The following is a 24729-nucleotide window of genomic DNA, read 5'->3' on the forward strand; positions in this document are numbered from 1 at the left end:
TATTTGCCAATTAAGGAACCATCACACAAAATCTGGTAGGAATTGGTAAAGCAGTTTTGGAGAAGAAGTCGAAAATGTAAAACATTTAAGGATGACAGACAAAAACGGATCACAATATTTAGGTCTCTCGAGCCTTTGGATAAGATGACCTAAATATGGGTAAATCCACAAGGAAGTCAAACTTAATTGAGATGTAACTCCACATGACAAAGCTACATCTACAGGTACAGGCTCAACTTCAGCTCAGTATCTTGAGGTATTGCTAAAAAGGTTTGTGATGGCTGAAATATTTCATAAGTTCAAGGGCCATAATTCTGTTAAAAATTAACAAATCTCACTGAAATTGAAACCCTATTTGTATCTCTACAGGATAAAGCAATATGCACAATATCAGCTCAATATCTTGAGGTGTTGCAAAACATAGTTCGGAAAACTATTTCTTGCCCAGCTATTGCACAGTGCTAGATATAGACAAAACTACATATATGTGGTTTTCTGATTTCTGTATTCCACGAGTGTATTTCCTGCAGGAAACCCCGATGCCGCAGGCAGAATACGGTATAGTTCCGGCAGTTGAGTTGAATACGGAAAGTTGTATTCAATTCTTGTATTCAGAGCTGTATTTATATAGTAAGATTTAATGGGTATGTAATAAAAATCTGTCTGGCCCTCCACGGCTAGATGATTGCTAAATACGCCTGGGCCCGTACTTATAAAACTAATGACATCACACGCATACAATTTGTATGGCATTGTCATGACATTAGTGGCCCAGACTCTTATTAGCCTCTTGAGTGTAGACTTAGAAAGTTGTATAAGCACCAGGCCCAATGTCACAACTCATATTTTACAATGATTGGCGTCCTAACTCATATTTTACAATGACTGACGTCCTAACTCATATTTTACGATGATTGACGTTATAACTAATATTTTACGATGTCATAAACATGATGTTGCTTCTCCAGCCATAGCTCAGACTAGATTTGAATTATGACATAATTTTGTCGTCTCCTAGTTGTGGCTGAAACATTCTGAGTTACATGTAGGTCTTGTTATTCATAAAGAAAATGACAATAATAATATAGATAATAAAGAAATTATTACACTCGCGTGTGAGTTGTACTGATTTTACGAAACTTGTGTCAGGATTCATGTATTACCCTTGCTCTCGCTCGAGCAATACAAAAATCCTGACACTCGTTTCGTAAAATAAGTATGAAACAAGCTCGTATAATAATCTCTATAGTTATTGTGGATACGTTTCCATGTCTCTGATAAATGAACAGTAACCTCAGACAGTTTGATTTATTGCAATTTATTTGAGGCATGCATGAACTTTATCATTCTGATATATAATCGTGATTAACAATTTAATATAAGGCAAACTTAATATACTGACCAATGTGATAAAGTTCACCAAACCACCTCCAATTGTTTTACTTGGTAATGTTGATGAAGCCAGTTTGTAGGATGCTGTACTTAAATGACCAACACTAAAAAGACTGTCTTAAATGTGGCTGACGTAATGTTAACTTCTTGGTTGTGAAAAATCCAATCCAAAAAGCCTCCACAAGAGAGACCTGTGAATGTGTCCAGGCTGCGGAGGAAGCACTATGATGCCTTCCCGTGAACTCTCAGCGTTGTTCTCATCCTGCCACAGCTTGCCAAACAAGGAAAGATCACCTACAAACAGTGATGAATCAAACTTAAACATCTCAGAGGTATTATTATAGCATCTGGTATTGGGTTACAAAATAGGAGACAAAACGTAAACATATTTATCCTGCAACTTTCTCATAATATCCATGTCATAAACCCATGTGATAATTATATTTATCCTATAACATACCCATGATATCCATGTCATAAACCCATGTGATAATTTAGTTTATCCTGTAACTTATCCATAATATCCATGTCATAAACCCATGTGATAATTTAGTTTATCATATAACTGTACCCATGTGTTAATTTAGTTTTCCTACAACTTACCCATGTCATAAACCCATGTGATAATTTAGTTTATCCTACAACTTACCCATGATATCCATGTCATAAACCCATGTGATAATTTAGTGTATTGACCTGTTAATAATGGTATGCAAATTTGCCAGGTGTCTAGGTAATGTGTTGCTGTGGATAGGTTATTTGTTTACAAGCCAACAAGACCTGTGTACCTGACACAGTCTGAGCGTAACATTTTTAAAGATTTAATTAAAATGTGTGACGTCAAATTACAAAATGTAATTTGTGCTAATTGTGATGACGTCATATTACCGATGGCGGCAACTTTAGTACTGTGATTTACTAAAAATTGAATTAAAATGTTATTTTAGAAGTGTTATAGGATATATAGAATTCGCTATTTGTGTTTGTTAATATGTAAAATATCAACCGTGTCTAGTTAATCGACAAATACTGATTAATTAACATAGACTTGGTTGATATTTTCCATATAAAAAAATACTTGTGACGAATCCTCTATACATGTATGCACATATGACTGCTATGTGTTCCACAGGTGAAAATCATCTTGCATACTAGATCTACAAAACTTCGGTAGGTCTTAAAACTCTTTGCGTTTGTGTGCGTGCATGTTAGTTTGATCGAAGACCAAGGACAGGAACAGTTTGTGATTTCCAGAACAATCTGGAGGTGGGTTTTTTTAATATTTTAATATTCACAAGACCTGTCAAACTTCATAATTTCCTTGACTTGATAAAGTATACCTTTAATTTGATGATTTTCCAGTTCTTCATATTTAAGTGGCACGTTGCTAATTAAGTCTAGTTTAAAATACAACTGCTAGTCTGTTATTACTCACGCTGATCAGTGCTGGGCAAATCTTCCACTTTCTCCCCATTAACAGTTCTCGTAGTTTCCACTCTCCCGTCAGAATAGCGAACAGTTCTCCTCTCCTCAACTGTCTACAATACAATACAGGTAAAGTTAAACTTTGTTTTGTTTAACAACACCACTGGAGCAGATTGATTTATTAATCATCGGCTATTGGCAGTCAAACATTTGGTAATTTTGACTTATGGTCTTAGAGAGGAAACCCGCTACATTTTTCAATTAGCAGCAAGGGATTTATAATATGCATGGTACCATCCTGCAGACGGTGTAGCACATACCACAACCGTTGATATATACAAATCGTGTTGCACTGCGTGGAACAAGAAATAGCCCAAAGGGCCCACTGACAGGGACCTTTTATATGCACCATCTCACAGACAGGATAACACATACCACAGCCTTTGATATACCAGTTGTGGCCAACCGACATGCAGAGGTCGATCCTAGACCAACTGCACATCAGGTAAATGCTTAACCACAGGGCTATGTCCCACCCTTGACAATAGAAAAAAAAAACAACATTAAATAAACGAAAAGCCAATTCACAACAGTTGCTGTAGATTCATCATTAACTGAGACATTCAGTAACGAACGAGTACTTGAGACTACAGCGGTCAAGATGATAACACCTCATCTCTTCCTCTGATAGTTGTTATGGACATCATGATATCCCATACTGAGACTACAGTGGTCAAGATGAGAACACTTACCCCATCTCTTCGTCTGATAGTTGTTATGGACATCATGATATCCCATACTGAGACTACAGTGGTCAAGATGATAACACTTTACCCCATCTCCTAGTCTGATAGTTGTTATGGGCATTATGATATCCCAGGTACTTGAGATTACAGTGGTCAAGATGATAACACTTACCCCATCTCCTCGTCTGATAGTTGTTATGGACATCATGACATCCCAGGTACTTGAGACTACAGTGGTCAAGATGATAACACTTACCCCATCTCCTCGTCTGATAGTTGTTATGGACATCATTATATCCCAGGTACTTGAGATTACAGTGGTCAAGATGATAACACTTACCCCATCTCCTCGTCTGATAGTTGTTATAGACATCATGACATCCCAGGTACTTGATACTACAGTGGTCAAGATGATAACACTTACCCCATCTCCTCGTCTGATAGTTGTTATAGACATCATGACATCCCAGGTACTTGAGACTACAGTGGTCAAGATGATAACACTTACCCCATCTCCTCGTCTGATAGTTGTTATGGACATCATGACATCCCAGGTACTTGAGACTACAGTGGTCAAGATGATAACACTTACCCCATCTCCTCGTCTGATAGTTGTTATGGACATCATGACATCCCAGGTACTTGATACTACAGTGGTCAAGATGATAACACTTACCCCATCTCCTCGTCTGATAGTTGTTATGGACATCATGACATCCCAGGTACTTGAGACTACAGTGGTCAAGATGATAACACTTACCCCATCTCCTCGTCTGATAGTTGTTATGGACATCATGACATCCCAGGTACTTGATACTACAGTGGTCAAGATGATAACACTTACCCCATCTCCTCGTCTGATAGTTGTTATAGACATCATGACATCCCAGGTACTTGAGACTACAGTGGTCAAGATGATAACACTTACCCCATCTCCTCGTCTGATAGTTGTTATGGACATCATGACATCCCAGGTACTGAGACTACAGTGGTCAAGATGATAACACTTACCCCATCTCCTCGTCTGATAGTTGTTATGGACATCATGACATCCCAGGTACTTGAGACTACAATGGTCAAGATGATAACACTTACCCCATCTCCTCGTCTGATAGTTGTTATGGACATCATGACATCCCAGGTACTTGATACTACAGTGGTCAAGATGATAACACTTACCCCATCTCCTCGTCTGATAGTTGTTACAGACATCATGACATCCCAGGTACTTGAGACTACAGTGGTCAAGATGATAACACTTACCCCATCTCCTCGTCTGATAGTTGTTATGGACATCATGACATCCCAGGTACTTGATACTACAGTGGTCAAGATGATAACACTTACCCCATCTCCTCGTCTGATAGTTGTTATGGACATCATGACATCCCAGGTACTTGAGACTACAGTGGTCAAGATGATAACACTTACCCCATCTCCTCGTCTGATAGTTGTTATGGACATCATGACATCCCAGGTACTTGAGACTACAGTGGTCAAGATGATAACACTTACCCCATCTCCTCGTCTGATAGTTGTTATGGACATCATGACATCCCAGGTACTTGAGACTACAGTGGTCAAGATGATAACACTTACCCCATCTCGTCTGATAGTTGTTATGGACATCATGACATCCCAGGTACTTGAGACTACAGTGGTCAAGATGATAACACTTACCCCATCTCCTCGTCTGATAGTTGTTATGGACATCATGACATCCCAGGTACTTGAGACTACAGTGGTCAAGATGATAACACTTACCCCATCTCCTCGTCTGATAGTTGTTATGGACATCATGACATCCCAGGTACTTGAGACTACAATGGTCAAGATGATAACACTTACCCCATCTCCTCGTCTGATAGTTGTTATGGACATCATGACATCCCAGGTACTTGAGACTACAGTGGTCAAGATGATAACACTTACCCCATCTCCTCGTCTGATAGTTGTTATGGACATCATGACATCCCAGGTACTTGAGACTACAGTGGTCAAGATGATAACACTTACCCCATCTCCTCGTCTGATAGTTGTTATGGACATCATGACATCCCAGGTACTTGAGACTACAGTGGTCAAGATGATAACACTTACCCCATCTCCTCGTCTGATAGTTGTTATGGACATCATGACATCCCAGGTACTTGAGACTACAGTGGTCAAGATGATAACACTTACCCCATCTCCTCGTCTGATAGTTGTTATGGACATCATGACATCCGAGGTACTTGAGACTACAGTGGTCAAGATGATAACACTTACCCCATCTCCTCGTCTGATAGTTGTTATGGACATCATGACATCCCAGGTACTTGAGACTACAGTGGTCAAGATGATAACACTTACCCCATCTCCTCGTCTGATAGTTGTTATGGACATCATGACATCCCAGGTACTTGAGACTACAGTGGTCAAGATGATAACACTTACCCCATCTCCTCGTCTGATAGTTGTTATGGACATCATGACATCCCAGGTACTTGAGACTACAGTGGTCAAGATGATAACACTTACCCCATCTCCTCGTCTGATAGTTGTTATGGACATCATGACATCCCAGGTACTTGAGACTACAGTGGTCAAGATGATAACACTTACCCCATCTCCTCGTCTGATAGTTGTTATGGACATCATGACATCCCAGGTACTTGATACTACAGTGGTCAAGATGATAACACTTACCCCATCTCCTCGTCTGATAGTTGTTATAGACATCATGACATCCCAGGTACTTGAGACTACAGTGGTCAAGATGATAACACTTACCCCATCTCCTCGTCTGATAGTTGTTATGGACATCATGACATCCCAGGTACTTGAGACTACAGTGGTCAAGATGATAACACTTACCCCATCTCCTCGTCTGATAGTTGTTATGGACATCATGACATCCCAGGTACTTGAGACTACAGTGGTCAAGATGATAACACTTACCCCATCTCCTCGTCTGATAGTTGTTATGGACATCATGACATCCCAGGTACTTGAGACTACAGTGGTCAAGATGATAACACTTACCCCATCTCCTCGTCTGATAGTTGTTATGGACATCATGACATCCCAGGTACTTGATACTACAGTGGTCAAGATGATAACACTTACCCCATCTCCTCGTCTGATAGTTGTTATAGACATCATTATATCCCATACTGAGACTACAGCGGTCAAGATGATAACACTTACCCCATCTCCTCGTCTGATAGTTGTTATGGACATCATTATATCCCATACTGAGACTACAGTGGTCAAGATGATAACACTTACCCCATCTCCTCGTCTGATAGTTGTTATGGACATCATGACATCCCAGGTACTTGAGACTACAATGGTCAAGATGATAACACTTACCCCATCTCCTCGTCTGATAGTTGTTACAGACATCATGACATCCCAGGTACTTGATACTACAGTGGTCAAGATGATAACACTTACCCCATCTCCTCGTCTGATAGTTGTTACAGACATCATGACATCCCAGGTACTTGAGATTACAGTGGTCAAGATGATAACACTTACCCCATCTCGTCTGATAGTTGCTATGGACATCATGACATCCCAGGTACTTGATACTACAGTGGTCAAGATGATAACACTTACCCCATCTCCTCGTCTGATAGTTGTTATGGACATCATGACATCCCAGGTACTTGAGACTACAGTGGTCAAGATGATAACACTTACCCCATCTCCTCGTCTGATAGTTGTTATGGACATCATGACATCCCAGGTACTTGAGACTACAGTGGTCAAGATGATAACACTTACCCCATCTCCTCGTCTGATAGTTGTTATGGACATCATGACATCCCAGGTACTTGAGACTACAGTGGTCAAGATGATAACACTTACCCCATCTCCTCGTCTGATAGTTGTTATGGACATCATGACATCCCAGGTACTTGAGACTACAGTGGTCAAGATGATAACACTTACCCCATCTCCTCGTCTGATAGTTGTTATGGACATCATGACATCCCAGGTACTTGAGACTACAGTGGTCAAGATGATAACACTTACCCCATCTCCTCGTCTGATAGTTGTTATGGACATCATGACATCCCAGGTACTTGAGACTACAGTGGTCAAGATGATAACACTTACCCCATCTCCTCGTCTGATAGTTGTTATGGACATCATGACATCCCAGGTACTTGATAACACTTACCCCATCTCCTCGATAGTTGTTATGGACTACAGTGGTCAAGATGATAACACTTACCCCATCTCCTCGTCTGATAGTTGTTATGGACATCAGGTACTTGAGACTACATCCCATCTCCTCGGATACTTGTTATGGAGACTACAGTGGTCAAGATGATAACACTTACCCCATCTCCTCGTCTGATAGTTGTTATGGACATCATGACATCCCAGGTACTTGAGACTACAGTGGTCAAGATGATAACACTTACCCCATCTCCTCGTCTGATAGTTGTTATGGACATCATGACATCCCAGGTACTTGAGACTACATAGTTGTTATGGACATGGTCAAGATGATAACACTTACCCCATCTCCTCGTCTGATAGTTGTTATGGACATCATGACATCCCAGGTACTTGAGACTACAGTGGTCAAGATGATAACACTTACCCCATCCCTCGTCTGATAGTTGTTATGGACTCATGACATCCCAGGTACTGATACAGTGGTCAAGATGATAACACTGATAGTTGTTATCATCATGACATCCCAGGTACTTGAGACTACAGTGGTCAAGATGATAACACTTACCCCATCTCCTCGTCTGATAGTTGTTATGGACATCATGACATCCCAGGTACTTGAGACTACAGTGGTCAAGATGATAACACTTACCCCATCTCCTCGTCTGATAGTTGTTATGGACATCATGACATCCCAGGTACTTGAGACTACAGTGGTCAAGATGATAACACTTACCCCATCTCCTCGTCTGATAGTTGTTATGGACATCATGACATCCCAGGTACTTGAGACTACAGTGGTCAAGATGATAACACTTACCCCATCTCCTCGTCTGATAGTTGTTATGGACATCATGACATCCCAGGTACTTGAGACTACAGTGGTCAAGATGATAACACTTACCCCATCTCCTCGTCTGATAGTTGTTATGGACATCATGACATCCCAGGTACTTGAGACTACAGTGGTCAAGATGATAACACTTACCCCATCTCCTCGTCTGATAGTTGTTATGGACATCATGACATCCCAGGTACTTGAGACTACAGTGGTCAAGATGATAACACTTACCCCATCTCCTCGTCTGATAGTTGTTATGGACATCATGACATCCCAGGTACTTGAGACTACAGTGGTCAAGATGATAACACTTACCCCATCTCCTCGTCTGATAGTTGTTATGGACATCATGACATCCGAGGTACTTGAGACTACAGTGGTCAAGATGATAACACTTACCCCATCTCCTCGTCTGATAGTTGTTATGGACATCATGACATCCCAGGTACTTGAGACTACAGTGGTCAAGATGATAACACTTACCCCATCTCCTCGTCTGATAGTTGTTATGGACATCATGACATCCCAGGTACTTGAGACTACAGTGGTCAAGATGATAACACTTACCCCATCTCCTCGTCTGATAGTTGTTATGGACATCATGACATCCCAGGTACTTGAGACTACAGTGGTCAAGATGATAACACTTACCCCATCTCCTCGTCTGATAGTTGTTATGATAGTTGTTATGGATCATGACATCCCAGGTACTTGAGACTACAGTGGTCAAGATGATAACACTTACCCCATCTCCTCGTCTGATAGTTGTTATGGACATCATGACATCCCAGGTACTTGAGACTACAGTGGTCAAGATGATAACACTTACCCCATCTCCTCGTCTGATAGTTGTTATGGACATCATGACATCCCAGGTACTTGAGACTACAGTGGTCAAGATGATAACACTTACCCCATCTCCTCGTCTGATAGTTGTTATGGACATCATGACATCCCAGGTACTTGAGACTACAGTGGTCAAGATGATAACACTTACCCCATCTCCTCGTCTGATAGTTGTTATGGACATCATGACATCCCAGGTACTTGAGACTACAGTGGTCAAGATGATAACACTTACCCCATCTCCTCGTCTGATAGTTGTTATGGACATCATGACATCCCAGGTACTTGATACTACAGTGGTCAAGATGATAACACTTACCCCATCTCCTCGTCTGATAGTTGTTATGGACATCATGACATCCCAGGTACTTGAGACTACAGTGGTCAAGATGATAACACTTACCCCATCTCCTCGTCTGATAGTTGTTATGGACATCATGACATCCCAGGTACTTGAGACTACAGTGGTCAAGATGATAACACTTACCCCATCTCCTCGTCTGATAGTTGTTATGGACATCATGACATCCCAGGTACTTGAGACTACAGTGGTCAAGATGATAACACTTACCCCATCTCGTCTGATAGTTGTTATGGACATCATGACATCCCAGGTACTTGAGACTACAGTGGTCAAGATGATAACACTTACCCCATCTCCTCGTCTGATAGTTGTTATGGACATCATGACATCCCAGGTACTTGAGACTACAGTGGTCAAGATGATAACACTTACCCCATCTCCTCGTCTGATAGTTGTTATGGACATCATGACATCCCAGGTACTTGAGACTACAGTGGTCAAGATGATAACACTTACCCCATCTCCTCGTCTGATAGTTGTTATGGACATCATGACATCCCAGGTACTTGAGACTACAGTGGTCAAGATGATAACACTTACCCCATCTCCTCGTCTGATAGTTGTTATGGACATCATGACATCCCAGGTACTTGAGACTACAGTGGTCAAGATGATAACACTTACCCCATCTCCTCGTCTGATAGTTGTTATGGACATCATGACATCCCAGGTACTTGAGACTACAGTGGTCAAGATGATAACACTTACCCCATCTCCTCGTCTGATAGTTGTTATGGACATCATGACATCCCAGGTACTTGAGACTACAGTGGTCAAGATGATAACACTTACCCCATCTCCTCGTCTGATAGTTGTTATGGACATCATGACATCCCAGGTACTTGAGACTACAGTGGTCAAGATGATAACACTTACCCCATCTCCTCGTCTGATAGTTGTTATGGACATCATGACATCCCAGGTACTTGAGACTACAGTGGTCAAGATGATAACACTTACCCCATCTCCTCGTCTGATAGTTGTTATGGACATCATGACATCCCAGGTACTTGAGACTACAGTGGTCAAGATGATAACACTTACCCCATCTCCTCGTCTGATAGTTGTTATGGACATCATGACATCCCAGGTACTTGAGACTACAATGGTCAAGATGATAACACTTACCCCATCTCCTCGTCTGATAGTTGTTATTGACATGATGATATCCCAGGTACTTGAGACTACAATGGTCAAGATGATAACACTTACCCCATCTCCTCGTCTGATAGTTGTTATGGACATCATGACATCCCAGGTACTTGAGACTACAGTGGTCAAGATGATAACACTTACCCCATCTCCTCGTCTGATAGTTGTTATGGACATCATGACATCCCAGGTACTTGAGACTACAGCGGTCAAGATGATAACACTTACCCCATCTCCTCGTCTGATAGTTGTTATGGACATCATGATATCCCAGGTACTTGAGACTACAGCGGTCAAGATGATAACACTTACCCCATCTCCTCGTCTGATAGTTGTTATGGACATCATGACATCCCAGGTACTTGAGACTACAGTGGTCAAGATGATAACACTTACCCCATCTCCTCGTCTGATAGTTGTTATAGACATCATGACATCCCAGGTACTTGAGACTACAGTGGTCAAGATGATAACACTTACCCCATCTCCTCGTCTGATAGTTGTTATGGACATCATGATATCCCAGGTACTGAGACTACAGTGGTCAAGATGATAACACTTACCCCATCTCCTCGTCTGATAGTTGTTATGGACATCATGATATCCCAGGTACTTGAGACTACAGTGGTCAAGATGATAACACTTACCCCATCTCCTCGTCTGATAGTTGTTATAGACATCATGACATCCCAGGTACTTGAGACTACAGTGGTCAAGATGATAACACTTACCCCATCTCCTCGTCTGATAGTTGTTACAGACATCATTATATCCCAGGTACTTGAGATTACAGTGGTCAAGATGATAACACTTACCCCATCTCCTCACCTGATAGTTGTTATGGACATTATGACATCCCAGGTACTTGATACTACAGTGGTCAAGATGATAACACTTACCCCATCTCCTCGTCTGATAGTTGTTATAGACATCATTATATCCCAGGTACTTGAGATTACAGTGGTCAAGATGATAACACTTACCCCATCTCCTCGTCTGATAGTTGTTATGGACATCATTATATCCCATACTGAGACTACAGCGGTCAAGATGATAACACTTACCCCATCTCCTCGTCTGATAGTTGTTATGGACATCATTATATCCCATACTGAGACTACAGCGGTCAAGATGATAACACTTACCCCATCTCCTCGTCTGATAGTTGTTATGGACATCATTATATCCCATACTCAGACTACAGCGGTCAAGATGATAACACTTACCCCATCTCCTCGTCTGATAGTTGTTACAGACATCATGACATCCCAGGTACTTGAGATTACAGTGGTCAAGATGATAACACTTACCCCATCTCCTCGTCTGATAGTTGTTATGGACATCATGACATCCCAGGTACTTGATACTACAGTGGTCAAGATGATAACACTTACCCCATCTCCTCGTCTGATAGTTGTTATGGACATCATTATATCCCATACTGAGACTACAGCGGTCAAGATGATAACACTTACCCCATCTCCTCGTCTGATAGTTGTTACAGACATCATTATATCCCAGGTACTTGAGATTACAGTGGTCAAGATGATAACACTTACCCCATCTCCTCGTCTGATAGTTGTTATGGACATCATTATATCCCATACTGAGACTACAGCGGTCAAGATGATAACACTTACCCCATCTCCTCGTCTGATAGTTGTTATGGACATCATTATATCCCATGTACTTGAGACTACAGCGGTCAAGATGATAACACTTACCCCATCTCCTCGTCTGATAGTTGTTATGGACATCATTATATCCCATGTACTTGAGACTACAGTGGTCAAGATGATAACACTTACCCCATCTCGTCTGATAGTTGTTACAGACACCATTATATTCCATACTGAGACTACAGCGGTCAAGATGATAACACTTACCCCATCTCCTCGTCTGATAGTTGTTACAGACATCATGACACCCCAGGTACTTGAGACTACAGCGGTCAAGATGATAACACTTACCCCATCTCCTCGTCTGATAGTTGTTATGGACATCATTATATCCCATGTACTTGAGACTACAATGGTCAAGATGATAACACTTACCCCATCTCGTCTGATGGTTGTTACAGACATCATTATATCCCATACTGAGACTACAGTGGTCAAGATGATAACACTTACCCCATCTCCTCGTCTGATAGTTGTTATGGACATCATTATATCCCATGTACTTGAGACTACAGTGGTCAAGATGATAACACTTACCCCATCTCGTCTGATAGTTGTTACAGACACCATTATATTCCATACTGAGACTACAGCGGTCAAGATGATAACACTTACCCCATCTCCTAGTCTGATAGTTGTTATGGGCATTATGATATCCCAGGTACTTGAGATTACAGTGGTAAAGATGATAACACTTACCCCATCTCCTCACCTGATAGTTGTTATGGACATCATGATATCCCAGGTACTTGAGATTACAGTGGTCAAGATGATAACACTTACCCCATCTCCTCGTCTGATAGTTGTTATGGACACGCTGCTGTGCTGAGATGAATATTGTGGCTCACGTGGCAAGTCAGGAGTTAACAACCGCGGCTCATCCAGTACTACTGACAAACCCTTTTCAGTGATTTCTCCATCCAAATCTGAAAACACGAGAGAAAACAATCTCGCAACCGCAATGTTACATGTACCGGTACATGACATTATGTACTGGTAGTGTTCTTATTGTAATATTTTTTAATAACTTATGATTTTGTGTTAAATTGTGCGTGCATTAAAAAAAATCTCCTGCTTTCTCAACACACATCTCCTGCTTTCTCTTGACGTTAGGTTGACATGTCTCATACCGACTACTACATCGTACATATTACATGTACTCTGATCACGAGTGTATACAAATATAATTCATTACCTATGTCTCCTTTGCTCCTCGGTTTAATTCGGTCCCAGTTTGGAACCATAAAACCACCAAACTGAAATACAAATGAAATACAAGGAAATTAAAAATATATTTGGTACAATGTACCATAAAAGTATGTAATTGTGCATGTACATATACAAGTGGCATTATTATAATGGTATATCAATATATATATATATATATATATGTGTGTTACATAACAGTAAGTCACTTGGAAATGTGACAAAATGTAGAAAACATGGTTCGTTTTTCTCTTTACATGAATACTTAACTTGATCCAGCATTTCTTTCTATTTTCTATTTCAGAAGCTGTGAAAACAGGCTCAAACCTAAATACATGCATGTCACCCATAAACAGTGTTTTTAACAAGAAATTCACTGCAATCACGGGTGCTGGATAAATCTGTCGTGCAATCCATTTTTGTTTGTGGTTTCTTGTATTTCTCTATGTAAACTATAGGTCAAGTAATCACATTCTGACAGTCACATCACATCTGGTTATGGAGAGACAATTCCTTTTGTAAAGATGGACATCTCCATAAAGTAGAAATAATCGGGATTTTTTTATTTGATTCTGGTAATGCTATTTTTCTATTTTTAAATGTGAATATTGATATAGTAACTTTGAATAGGCTTCTTTGCAACAAAGAAGACTTATATAAAAAAATGTTTATAATAACACTCCTTTAATATACTACATGTAGTTGTTTTCTCTAGCAGTGTAAATATTTTATTATTATTATCAATGTATCTGACGGTGCATGTTTTTTTTTTTCAGTTTACAAAACTACAATTTATAAAAAATGATTTTAAAGTCATGTTACAGTAAGGTCTAAAAAACAAAAATTTTATTTTTTAGAAACATGACCCTATATAAAAAAAAAAAGGCTGACCCTATTTTTTTAATATATAATTTAAAAAAAAAAAAAAAAATTAATTAATACGAATGTTAAAAGGGTTACACATATATGTACATGTAGTTTACATAAACGTTTATCTGGAACTGTAGCCCAGGGGTGAATGTACGTAGTAAAAAATATTTATATATGTATAGTCATTTACTCGAAAACCTAAAAAGAAAACAAAAAACCTCAAACTTAACAAGGATGTCATTGTTTACTTCACCATATGACACACTATAAAGATTTCTACGAACCCAGTGCCTGGTAGGAGGGGACTGATGGTCACTGCTATGTTGATCTGACGAGTCTGGCGCCTTCAACATCCTGTCACGCAGAGACTGACGTCCATCAGGGAAAACTGCATCTCCTGTATCTGAAAACACCATATTATACAGTTTGGAAAGACAGTTCAAGTCTGACAGAAGAAGTGGGTTTAAGTCTTTTCTACTTGCAAACATACTAAATACTCCAGAGATGTCAATGTGTCAAACCCGTTTTTGACGAATTTATAAAGTTATTTTCAGGAATCTTATATTGTTTGTCAATAAAGTAATAATAAGATAATAAAGTAATCTAAAGATGATAAAGTAATCACAAGAATTAAAATAATCTAAAGATGATAAAGTAATCATAAGATAATAAAGTAATCTAAAGATGATAAAGTAATCACAAGAATTAAAATAATCTAAAGATAAGGTAATCATAAGATAATAAAGTAATCTAAAGATGATAAAGTAATCACAACAATTAAAATAATCTAAAGATGATAAGGTAATCATAAGATAATAAAGTAATCTAAAGATGATAAAGTAATCATAAGAATTAAAATAATCTAAAGATGATAAGGTAATCATAAGATAATAAAGTAATCTAAAGATGATAAAGTAATCACAAGAATTAAAATAATCTAAAGATGATAAGGTAATCATAAGATAATAAAGTAATCTAAAGATGATAAAGTAATCACAAGAATTATAATAATCTAAAGATGATAAAGTAATCACAAGAATTAAAATAATCTAAAGATGATAAAGTAATATAAAGATGATAAGGTAATCATAAGATAATAAAGTAATCAAAAATAAATATAATAAAGTAATCACAAGATGATAAAGCAAAACAGGGGCCTTATTCACAAAGCTCTCCAAGGACAATTTGGGCTCTCTTAAGCAACATCGCATGGCTTGCATGACATTTTGCATTGCACTGCGAGGTCACAAAACTGCAACAGTTTAGTGAATGAGACCCCTGGCTATTACCTACACAAGTGAGATCAACATGCCTGTTGTTTGCCCACTTTCTCCCACCCTACATGTACACATTATTTCAGAGTTCATTTCTCTAGAGACTGGTAAGGTGTTGACTTAGCTTTCTGCAAGACATCTTCTGGAAAACGTTGCTCTACTAACAAAGCTGACAATTTCCATTAAAAAAAACCTTAGGCATGATTATATACCCAAGGTTTATTTCAATGAACTAAGCTGACAAACAGCTTATCAGACACGTTCAGTCTAACTCAGTTTTAATTGTTTGTTCTGACTGTGCTAAATATTCTCTCAATGTTGTAAGAACTACACTGTGGGGAATAACCAAAATATTTTGTATAACTTTTATCAGTAATCTGGTTGGTTTTTTACCATCCACACCAGTATGGTGTCCAGTGTTATTCCAAATAGTGTCAATTCTTTCTAAACTACCGGCAAGCACATTTCAAAATGTGTCCACTTGATAATGTAGGAACTCCATAACAATACAAACAAGAGTACTGATGAGGTACATGATACGCCTGTCAGGAGTTTGATGGAAAAAACATAGATATTAATGAATATGTTACGGGTATGATTCAAGAAAGAAAGAAATGTTCTATTTAACGACACACTCAACACATTTTATTTATGGTTATATGGCGTCAGACATATGGTTAAGGACCACACAGATTTTTTAGAGGAAACCCGCTGTCGCCACTTCATGGGCTACTCTTTCCGATTAGCAGCAAGGGATCTTTTATTTGCGCTTCCCACAGGCAGGATAGCACAAACCATGGCCTTTGTTGAACCAGTTATGGATCACTGGTCGGTGCAAGTGGTTTACACCTACCCACTGAGCCTTGCGGAGCACTCACTGAGGGTTTGGAGTCAGTATCTGGATTAAAAATCCCATGCCTCGACTGGGATCCGAACCCAGTACCGACCAGCCTGTTGACCGATGAGGGTATGATTCAATTCGTTAAACAAGATTTTCCTATGAAGGAAGAAAGGAAGGAAATGTTTTATTTAACGATGCACTCAACACATTTTATTTACGATTATATGGCATCAGACATATATGGTTAAGGACCACACAGATATTGAGAGAGAAAACCCGCTGTCGCCATTTCATGGGCCACTCTTTTCGATTAGCAGCAAGGGATCTTTTATATATACCATCTCATAGACAGGATAACATATACCACGGCCTTTGATGTACCAGTCGTGGTGCACTGGCTGGAGCGAGAAATAGTGCAATGGGCCCACTGACGGGGATCGATCCCAAACCGACCGCACATCAAGCGAGCGCTGTACCACTGGGTTATGCCTCGCCCCATTTTCCTATGATGTCCAGAATACAGACAAATGATTTTATTTATTTGTATCACAGTGACCTAGTAATTGTATGTGATACACCATCCCAAGTTGTTCCTTTATGTGAGGTTTGTTGGTCCTGTATGCATCTGTATGCAAGATATGGTCCGGACAAGGATTTACTGTTATATGCAGTAGACTGGGAAAAGTAGATCACAGTGACCTAGTAATTGTATGTGATACACCATCCCAAGTTGTTCCTTTATGTGAGGTTTGATGGTCCTGTATGCATCTGTATGTAAGATATGGTCCGGATAAGGATTTACTGTTATATGCAGTAGACTGTGAAAAGTAGGTCATAGTGACCTAGTAATGGTATGCAAAACACTGCCATCCCAAGTCGTTTCTACATATGAGGTTTGATGGTCCTGTATGCATCTGTATGTAAGATATGGTCTGGACAAGGATTTACTGTTATATGCAGTAGACTGTGAAAAGTAGGTCACAGTGACCTAGTAATGGTATGCAAAACACTGCCATCCCAAGTCATTTCTACATATGAGGTTTGATGGTCCTGTATGCATCTGTATGTAAGATATGGTCCGGACAAGGATTTACTGTTATATGCAGTTGACTGTGAAAAGTAGGTCACAGTGACCTAGTAATGGTATGCAAAACACTGCCATCCCAAGTCGTTTCTACATATGAGGTTTGATGGTCCTGTATGCATCTGTATGTAAGATATGGTCCGGACAAGGATTTACTGTTATATACAGTAGACTGTGAAAAGTAGGTCACAGTGACCTAGTAATGGTATGCAAAACACTGCCATCCCAAGTCGTTTCTACATATCAGGTTTGATGGTCCTGTATGCATCTGTATGTAAAATATGGTCCGGACAAGGATTTACTGCTATATGCAGTAGACTGTGAAAAGTAGGTCACAGTGACCTAGTAATGGTATGCAAAACACTGCCATCCCAAGTCGTTTCTACATATGAGGTTTGATGGTCCTGTATGCATCTGTATGTAAGATATGGTCCGGACAAGGATTTACTGTTATATGCAGTAGACTGTGAAAAGTAGGTCACAGTGACCTAGTAATGGTATGCAAAACACTGCCATCCCAAGTCGTTTCTACATATGAGGTTTGATGGTCCTGTATGCATCTGTATGTAAGATATGGTCCGGAGAAGGATTTACTGTTATATGCAGTAGACTGTGAAAAGTAGGCCACAGTGACCTAATAATGGTATGCAAAACACTGCCATCCCAAGTCGCTTCTACATATGAGGTTTGATGGTCCTGTATGCATCTGTATGTAAGATATGGTCCGGACAAGGATTTACTGTTATATGCAGTAGACTGTGAAAAGTAGGTCACAGTGACCTAGTAATGGTATGCAAAACACTGCCATCCCAAGTCGCTTCTACATATGAGGTTTGATGGTCCTGTATGCATCTGTATGCAAGATATGGTCCGGACAAGGATTTACTGTTATATGCAGTAGACTGTGAAAAGTAGGTCACAGTGACCTAGTAATGGTATGCAAAACACTGCCATCCCAAGTTGTTTCTACATATGAGGTTTGATGGTCCTGTATGCATCTGTATGTAAGATATGGTCCAGACAAGGATTTACTGTTATATGCAGTAGACTGTGAAAAGTAGGTCACAGTGACCTAGTAATGGTATGCAAAACACTGCCATCCCAAGTCGTTTCTACACATGAGGTGTAATGGTCCTGTATGCATCTGTATGTAAGATATGGTCCGGACAAGGATTTACTGTTATATGCAGTAGACTGTGAAAAGTAGGTCACAGTGACCTAGTAATGGTATGCAAAACACTGCCATCCCAAGTCGTTTCTACATATGAGGTTTGATACATGGATTTCCTGTTATGTGCATGAGTAGACTGTGAAAAGTAGGTCACAGCGACCTAGTAATTGTATGTGATACAACATACCAAGTTGTTCCTTTATGTGAGGTTTGATGGTCCTGTATGCATCTGTATGTAAGATATGGTTCGGACAAGGATTTCCTGTTATATGCAGCAGACTGTGAAAAGTAGGTCACAGTAACCTAGTGATGGTATGCAAAACACTGCCATCCCAAGTCGTTTCTACATATGAGGTTTGATGGTCCTGTATGCATCTGTATGCAAGATATGGCCCGGGCATGGATTTCCTGTTATGCACATGAGTAGACTGAAAAGTAGGTCACAGTGACCTAGTAATAGTATGAGACACACCACCATCCCGAGTTTAGGAACTTCCTACATGTGAGGTTTGATGGTCCTGTATGCATCTGTATGCAAGATATGGTCTGGACAAGGATTTACTGTTATGTGCAGTAGACAGTGAAAAGTAGGTCACAATGACCTAGTAATAGTACACGACACACCCATCCCAAGTTGTTCCTACCGGACATGGATTTACTGTTATGTGCAGCAGACCATGAAAAGTAGGTCAAAGTGACCTAGTAATAGTACACGACACACCACCATGCCAAGTTGTTCATACATGTGAAGTTTGATGGTCCTGTATGCATCTGTATGTAAGATATGGTCTGGACAAGGATTTACTGTTATATGCAGTAGACTGTGAAAAGTAGGTCACAGTGACCTAGTAATGGTATGCAAAACACTGCCATCCCAAGTCGTTTCTACATATGAGGTTTGATGGTCCTGTATGCATCTGTATGTAAGATATGGTCCGGACAAGGATTTACTGTTATATGCAGTAGACTGTGAAAAGTAGGTCACAGTGACCTAGTAATGGTATGCAAAACACTGCCATCCCAAGTCGTTTCTACATATGAGGTTTGATGGTCCTGTATGCATCTGTATGTAATATATGGTCCAGACAAGAATCCCAAGTTGTTCCTTTATGTGAGGTTTGATGGTCCTGTATGCATCTGTATGTAAAGTGTAAGTGACCTAGTAATGTGTATGCATCTGTATGTAAGATATGGTCCGGACAAGGATTTACTGTTATATACAGTAGACTGTGAAAAGTAGGTCACAGTGACCTAGTAATGGTATGCAAAACACTGCCATCCCAAGTCGCTTCTACATATGAGGTTTGATGGTCCTGTATGCATCTGTATGTAAGATATGGTCCGGACAAGGATTTACTGTTATATGCAGTAGACTGTGAAAAGTAGGTCACAGTGACCTAGTAATGGTATGCAAAACACTGCCATCCCAAGTCGTTTCTACATATGAGGTTTGATGGTCCTGTATGCATCTGTATGTAAGATATGGTCCGGACAAGGATTTACTGTTATATGCAGTAGACTGTGAAAAGTAGGTCACAGTGACCTAGTAATGGTATGCAAAACACTGCCATCCCAATTCGCTTCTACATATGAGGTTTGATGGTCCTGTTTGCATCTGTATGCAAGATATGGTCCGGACAAGGATTTACTGTTATATGCAGTAGACTGGGAAAAGTAGGTCACAGTGACCTAGTAATGGTATGCAAAACACTGCCATCCCAAGTTGTTTCTACATATGAGGTTTGATGGTCCTGTATGCATCTGTATGTAAGATATGGTCCGGACAAGGATTTACTGTTATATGCAGTAGACTGTGAAAAGTAGGTCACAGTGACCTAGTAATGGTATGCAAAACACTGCCATCCCAAGTCGTTTCTACATATGAGGTTTGATGGTCCTGTATGCATCTGTATGTAAGATATGGTCTGGACAAGGATTTACTGTTATATGCAGTAGACTGTGAAAAGTAGGTCACAGTGACCTAGTAATGGTATGCAAAACACTGCCATCCCAAGTCGTTTCTACACATGAGGTGTAATGGTCCTGTATGCATCTGTATGTAAGATATGGTCCGGACAAGGATTTACTGTTATATGCAGTAGACTGTGAAAAGTAGGTCACAGTGACCTAGTAATGGTATGCAAAACACTGCCATCCCAAGTCACTTCTACATATGAGGTTTGATGGTCCTGTATGCATCTGTATGTAAGATATGGTCCGGACAAGGATTTACTGTTATATGCAGTAGACTGTGAAAAGTAGGTCACAGTGACCTAGTAATGGTATGCAAAACACTGCCATCCCAAGTCGTTTCTACATATGAGGTTTGATACATGGATTTCCTGTTATGTGCATGAGTAGACTGTGAAAAGTAGGTCACAGCGACCTAGTAATTGTATGTGATACACCATACCAAGTTGTTCCTTTATGTGAGGTTTGATGGTCCTGTATGCATCTGTATGTAAGATATGGTTCGGACAAGGATTTCCTGTTATATGCAACAGACTGTGAAAAGTAGGTCACAGTAACCTAGTGATGGTATGCAAAACACTGCCATCCCAAGTCGTTTCTACATATGAGGTTTGATGGTCCTGTATGCATCTGTATGCAAGATATGGCCCGGGCATGGATTTCCTGTTATGCACATGAGTAGACTGAAAAGTAGGTCACAGTGACCTAGTAATAGTATGAGACACACCACCATCCCGAGTTTAGGAACTTCCTACATGTGAGGTTTGATGGTCCTGTATGCATCTGTATGCAAGATATGGTCTGGACAAGGATTTACTGTTATGTGCAGTAGACAGTGAAAAGTAGGTCACAATGACCTAGTAATAGTACACGACACACCCATCCCAAGTTGTTCCTACCGGACATGGATTTACTGTTATGTGCAGCAGACCATGAAAAGTAGGTCAAAGTGACCTAGTAATAGTACACGACGCACCACCATGCCAAGTTGTTCATACATGTGAAGTTTGATGGTCCTGTATGCATCTGTATGCAAGATATGGTCCGACAAGGATTTACTGTTGTGTACAGTAGACTGTGAAAAGTAGGTCACAGTGACCTAGTAATAGTATGCGACACACCGCCATTCCAAGTTGTTCTTACAGGTGAGGTTTCATGGTCCTGTATGTATCTGTATACACGTATATATATGCACGATATGGTCTGGATAAGGATTTACTGTTATGTGCAGTAGACCGTGAAAAGTAGGTCACAGTGACCTAGTAATAGTGTGTGACACACCGCCATCCCAAGTTGTTCCTACAGTTGAGGTTTGATGATCCTGTATGCATCTGTATGCAAAATATGGTCCGGACAAGAAAAAGTTAACAGACGGTTCCATGCCATACCATAATACATACATTCTATCATTGACTGGTGTATAAAAATGGTCTAAACAATACCAGATTTAATTGCACAAAGAACAGTGAATGGAACTATCATTCCAGCATTTTTCAAAGGCCTGTATATAAATATGTAGCTAACAATAACTAATACTACCAGCAACAATCCCTGCGCCAGATCCACCTGTAACTAACAATAATCAGAATACTATAGGCCTATATATACCAGTGTCAATCCCTGCCACAGATCCAGAGTGTCTGAATATGTCTTGCATTTGTTGATGGAGCTCTCCCATTTGCTGCTGTATAACATCTTGAAAATGTTGAAATATGTCATCCGGGTCAAATTCTTCTTCCTCACCACTTTGAAAAAATCTGAAACAATCCCATTTCATATGTAAAATATTTTATATGCAAACCAAAATGGCAACACAACTAGCCCCTAGGAATAATATTTGAAGTGGGGAGCCACATTCTCTAGCGAAGGTGGCACAGTTTCTAGTTGGGAGAGGAGCACAGTCTCTAGTCCGGAGGGGGACACAAGCCAGATTTTTTTTTATTTGTGTAGAGGACAAAAAACAAGAACATTATATACCGGTACTGCATGTTACATTTTCATCCTCAAGGTAGCATTAAACCAAATAACATCCAACTGGGACAAATATAAGTGCAAAATAAACCTAACTTTTGATGTAACCGGGTGTTTTAAACTACATTCACTACACACATACTATTTTAAAACACTGTTCACATAGTTTTATTCTGTCAGGTTATACTTGTACAGGGTTTCTTTGTTTTCCTGCTTTCTCTGGTTTTCTGGGCTTGGGTTGTGCTCACTGACAACTCAGTTCTTGCAAGTCCTGTGTCATTGTTTCCGTGTTCTCCTGGTCAGAAGCTTTATGACATTAAGGAGAACAGACCACTTTTATGAGAAGACAAACGTTTATTCACAGCAACTGCACAACTAACATTCACAGAGAATTTTAAAGGTAAATATGGAAAAATATCCGCTCGGTGCCCCCCCCCCCCCCCCCCCTCCACTCCCCTAACCCAACCCAAACCCTAGCCCTAATCTCTAACCATACCTCGGACTCTTTCCAAATCATACACAGTCACAGTGTGGGTTCACACACACACACACACACACACACACATACACACGCACGCACACACACACACACACAGTATATAGGCTAAAAGCTGGCCACGACAATGTCAATATCAGATGTTTCAACCTATTATAATAATATAAACAAAGGTACAAAATATGGTTTGTGCCCACCACCACCATTACAGGCAGTGACAACCCAATAGAGATTGTCCCCCACCTCCACCTCACCCCCAATCCACTGCAGATACCGGTCCTACGTGCCTGGTATATTAGCTTATTTTATTATATATTTATAAGGAAGTCTTGCCAAACTCATTTCAATGTCAGATGATTCAATTTCACGTCACTGGTCGTCAGGATAAGATTAGCATGCCTACCTGTTTTCTTCGTTAGAGTGAGATCGAATCCCAAAAAATCCATCAAAAAACGTTCGAAAATCCATCTATATATACTTAATAAAAACAACTGACAATTATTAAATGAAAAAAGTCACGGCGTATTTCATTCAACAACGTCTAGGTTGCATTGGTTGCATTGTACCAAAGCAGAAAGTTCCGTGTCAAAGTTCGAGGTGCACGCAAATATTTATGGAGTGAAAACAGCTGCGGCTCCAATTTACAAAACAACAAAGACAAGCAAAAGGTTTTTCCCTTCAAAATATGTTGTCTTTATGATCTATTAAATGATGAACAATGTAAACAACGCACGTTTTCTGTAGATACCTGTTGACGATTGTCTGCATTTCCCCTATGTAACGTACGCTATTATTCTATCTCCCTTACATGGACATAGACATAAAACATTACATGGACATAGACATAAAACAAAGTACTAGTACCGTAATGAATCATTAATATTAAAATATTTGGTGCCGCTGCAGCCACCACTAGGTTCTGCTTTATCCATAAATTTTAGTTCCATTTTGTCCAGTTTGATTTCATTTTGGCATAATGCCGTTTCTCCATTTAACCCGATTAATACGACAGTGTTTCAACAATGTGGTAATACGGTTGTGCTCGAAACCATATGAGCACGTTAAAACCATATCTAAGTCTAAGGTAATACGGTATTCAACAACATTTTCAATAGTGCGAATCAACCCTCGCCTTTAGTCGGAGGTTGAGAGTAGCTTGTTCAAAGAACTGGAACGTGTTGATAAGCTGCAACGTTAACTTTATCACCAATAGGAATTAATTTAGTA

At 39.9% G+C, this 24729-nt stretch overlaps 1 protein-coding gene across 2 annotated transcripts; it reads right to left on the bottom strand.

Annotated features, from left to right (window-relative positions):
- Window positions 1–1302: 1302 nt before the first annotated feature.
- On the bottom strand, window positions 1303–24048 carry LOC121383440 (HCLS1-associated protein X-1-like). Of its 2 annotated transcripts, none has more exons than XM_041513472.1 (7): window positions 23906–24048; window positions 22644–22792; window positions 14979–15097; window positions 13814–13874; window positions 13402–13544; window positions 2828–2930; window positions 1303–1686 (listed from the first exon to the last, which is right to left on the bottom strand). In XM_041513472.1, exons 1-7 carry the CDS (start codon window positions 23968–23970, stop codon window positions 1532–1534), a joined length of 795 nt encoding a protein of 264 aa, XP_041369406.1. In that variant the 5' UTR covers window positions 23971–24048; the 3' UTR covers window positions 1303–1531. The 2 variants fall into 2 exon arrangements, with proteins under 2 accessions (XP_041369406.1, XP_041369416.1); XM_041513482.1 differs by lacking the exon at window positions 23906–24048 and adding an exon at window positions 23194–23308.
- Between the last annotated feature and the right edge of the window lie 681 nt (window positions 24049–24729).

Source organism: Gigantopelta aegis, chromosome 2 (assembly GCF_016097555.1).
Source record: "Gigantopelta aegis isolate Gae_Host chromosome 2, Gae_host_genome, whole genome shotgun sequence".
NCBI lineage: Eukaryota > Metazoa > Mollusca > Gastropoda > Neomphalida > Peltospiridae > Gigantopelta > Gigantopelta aegis.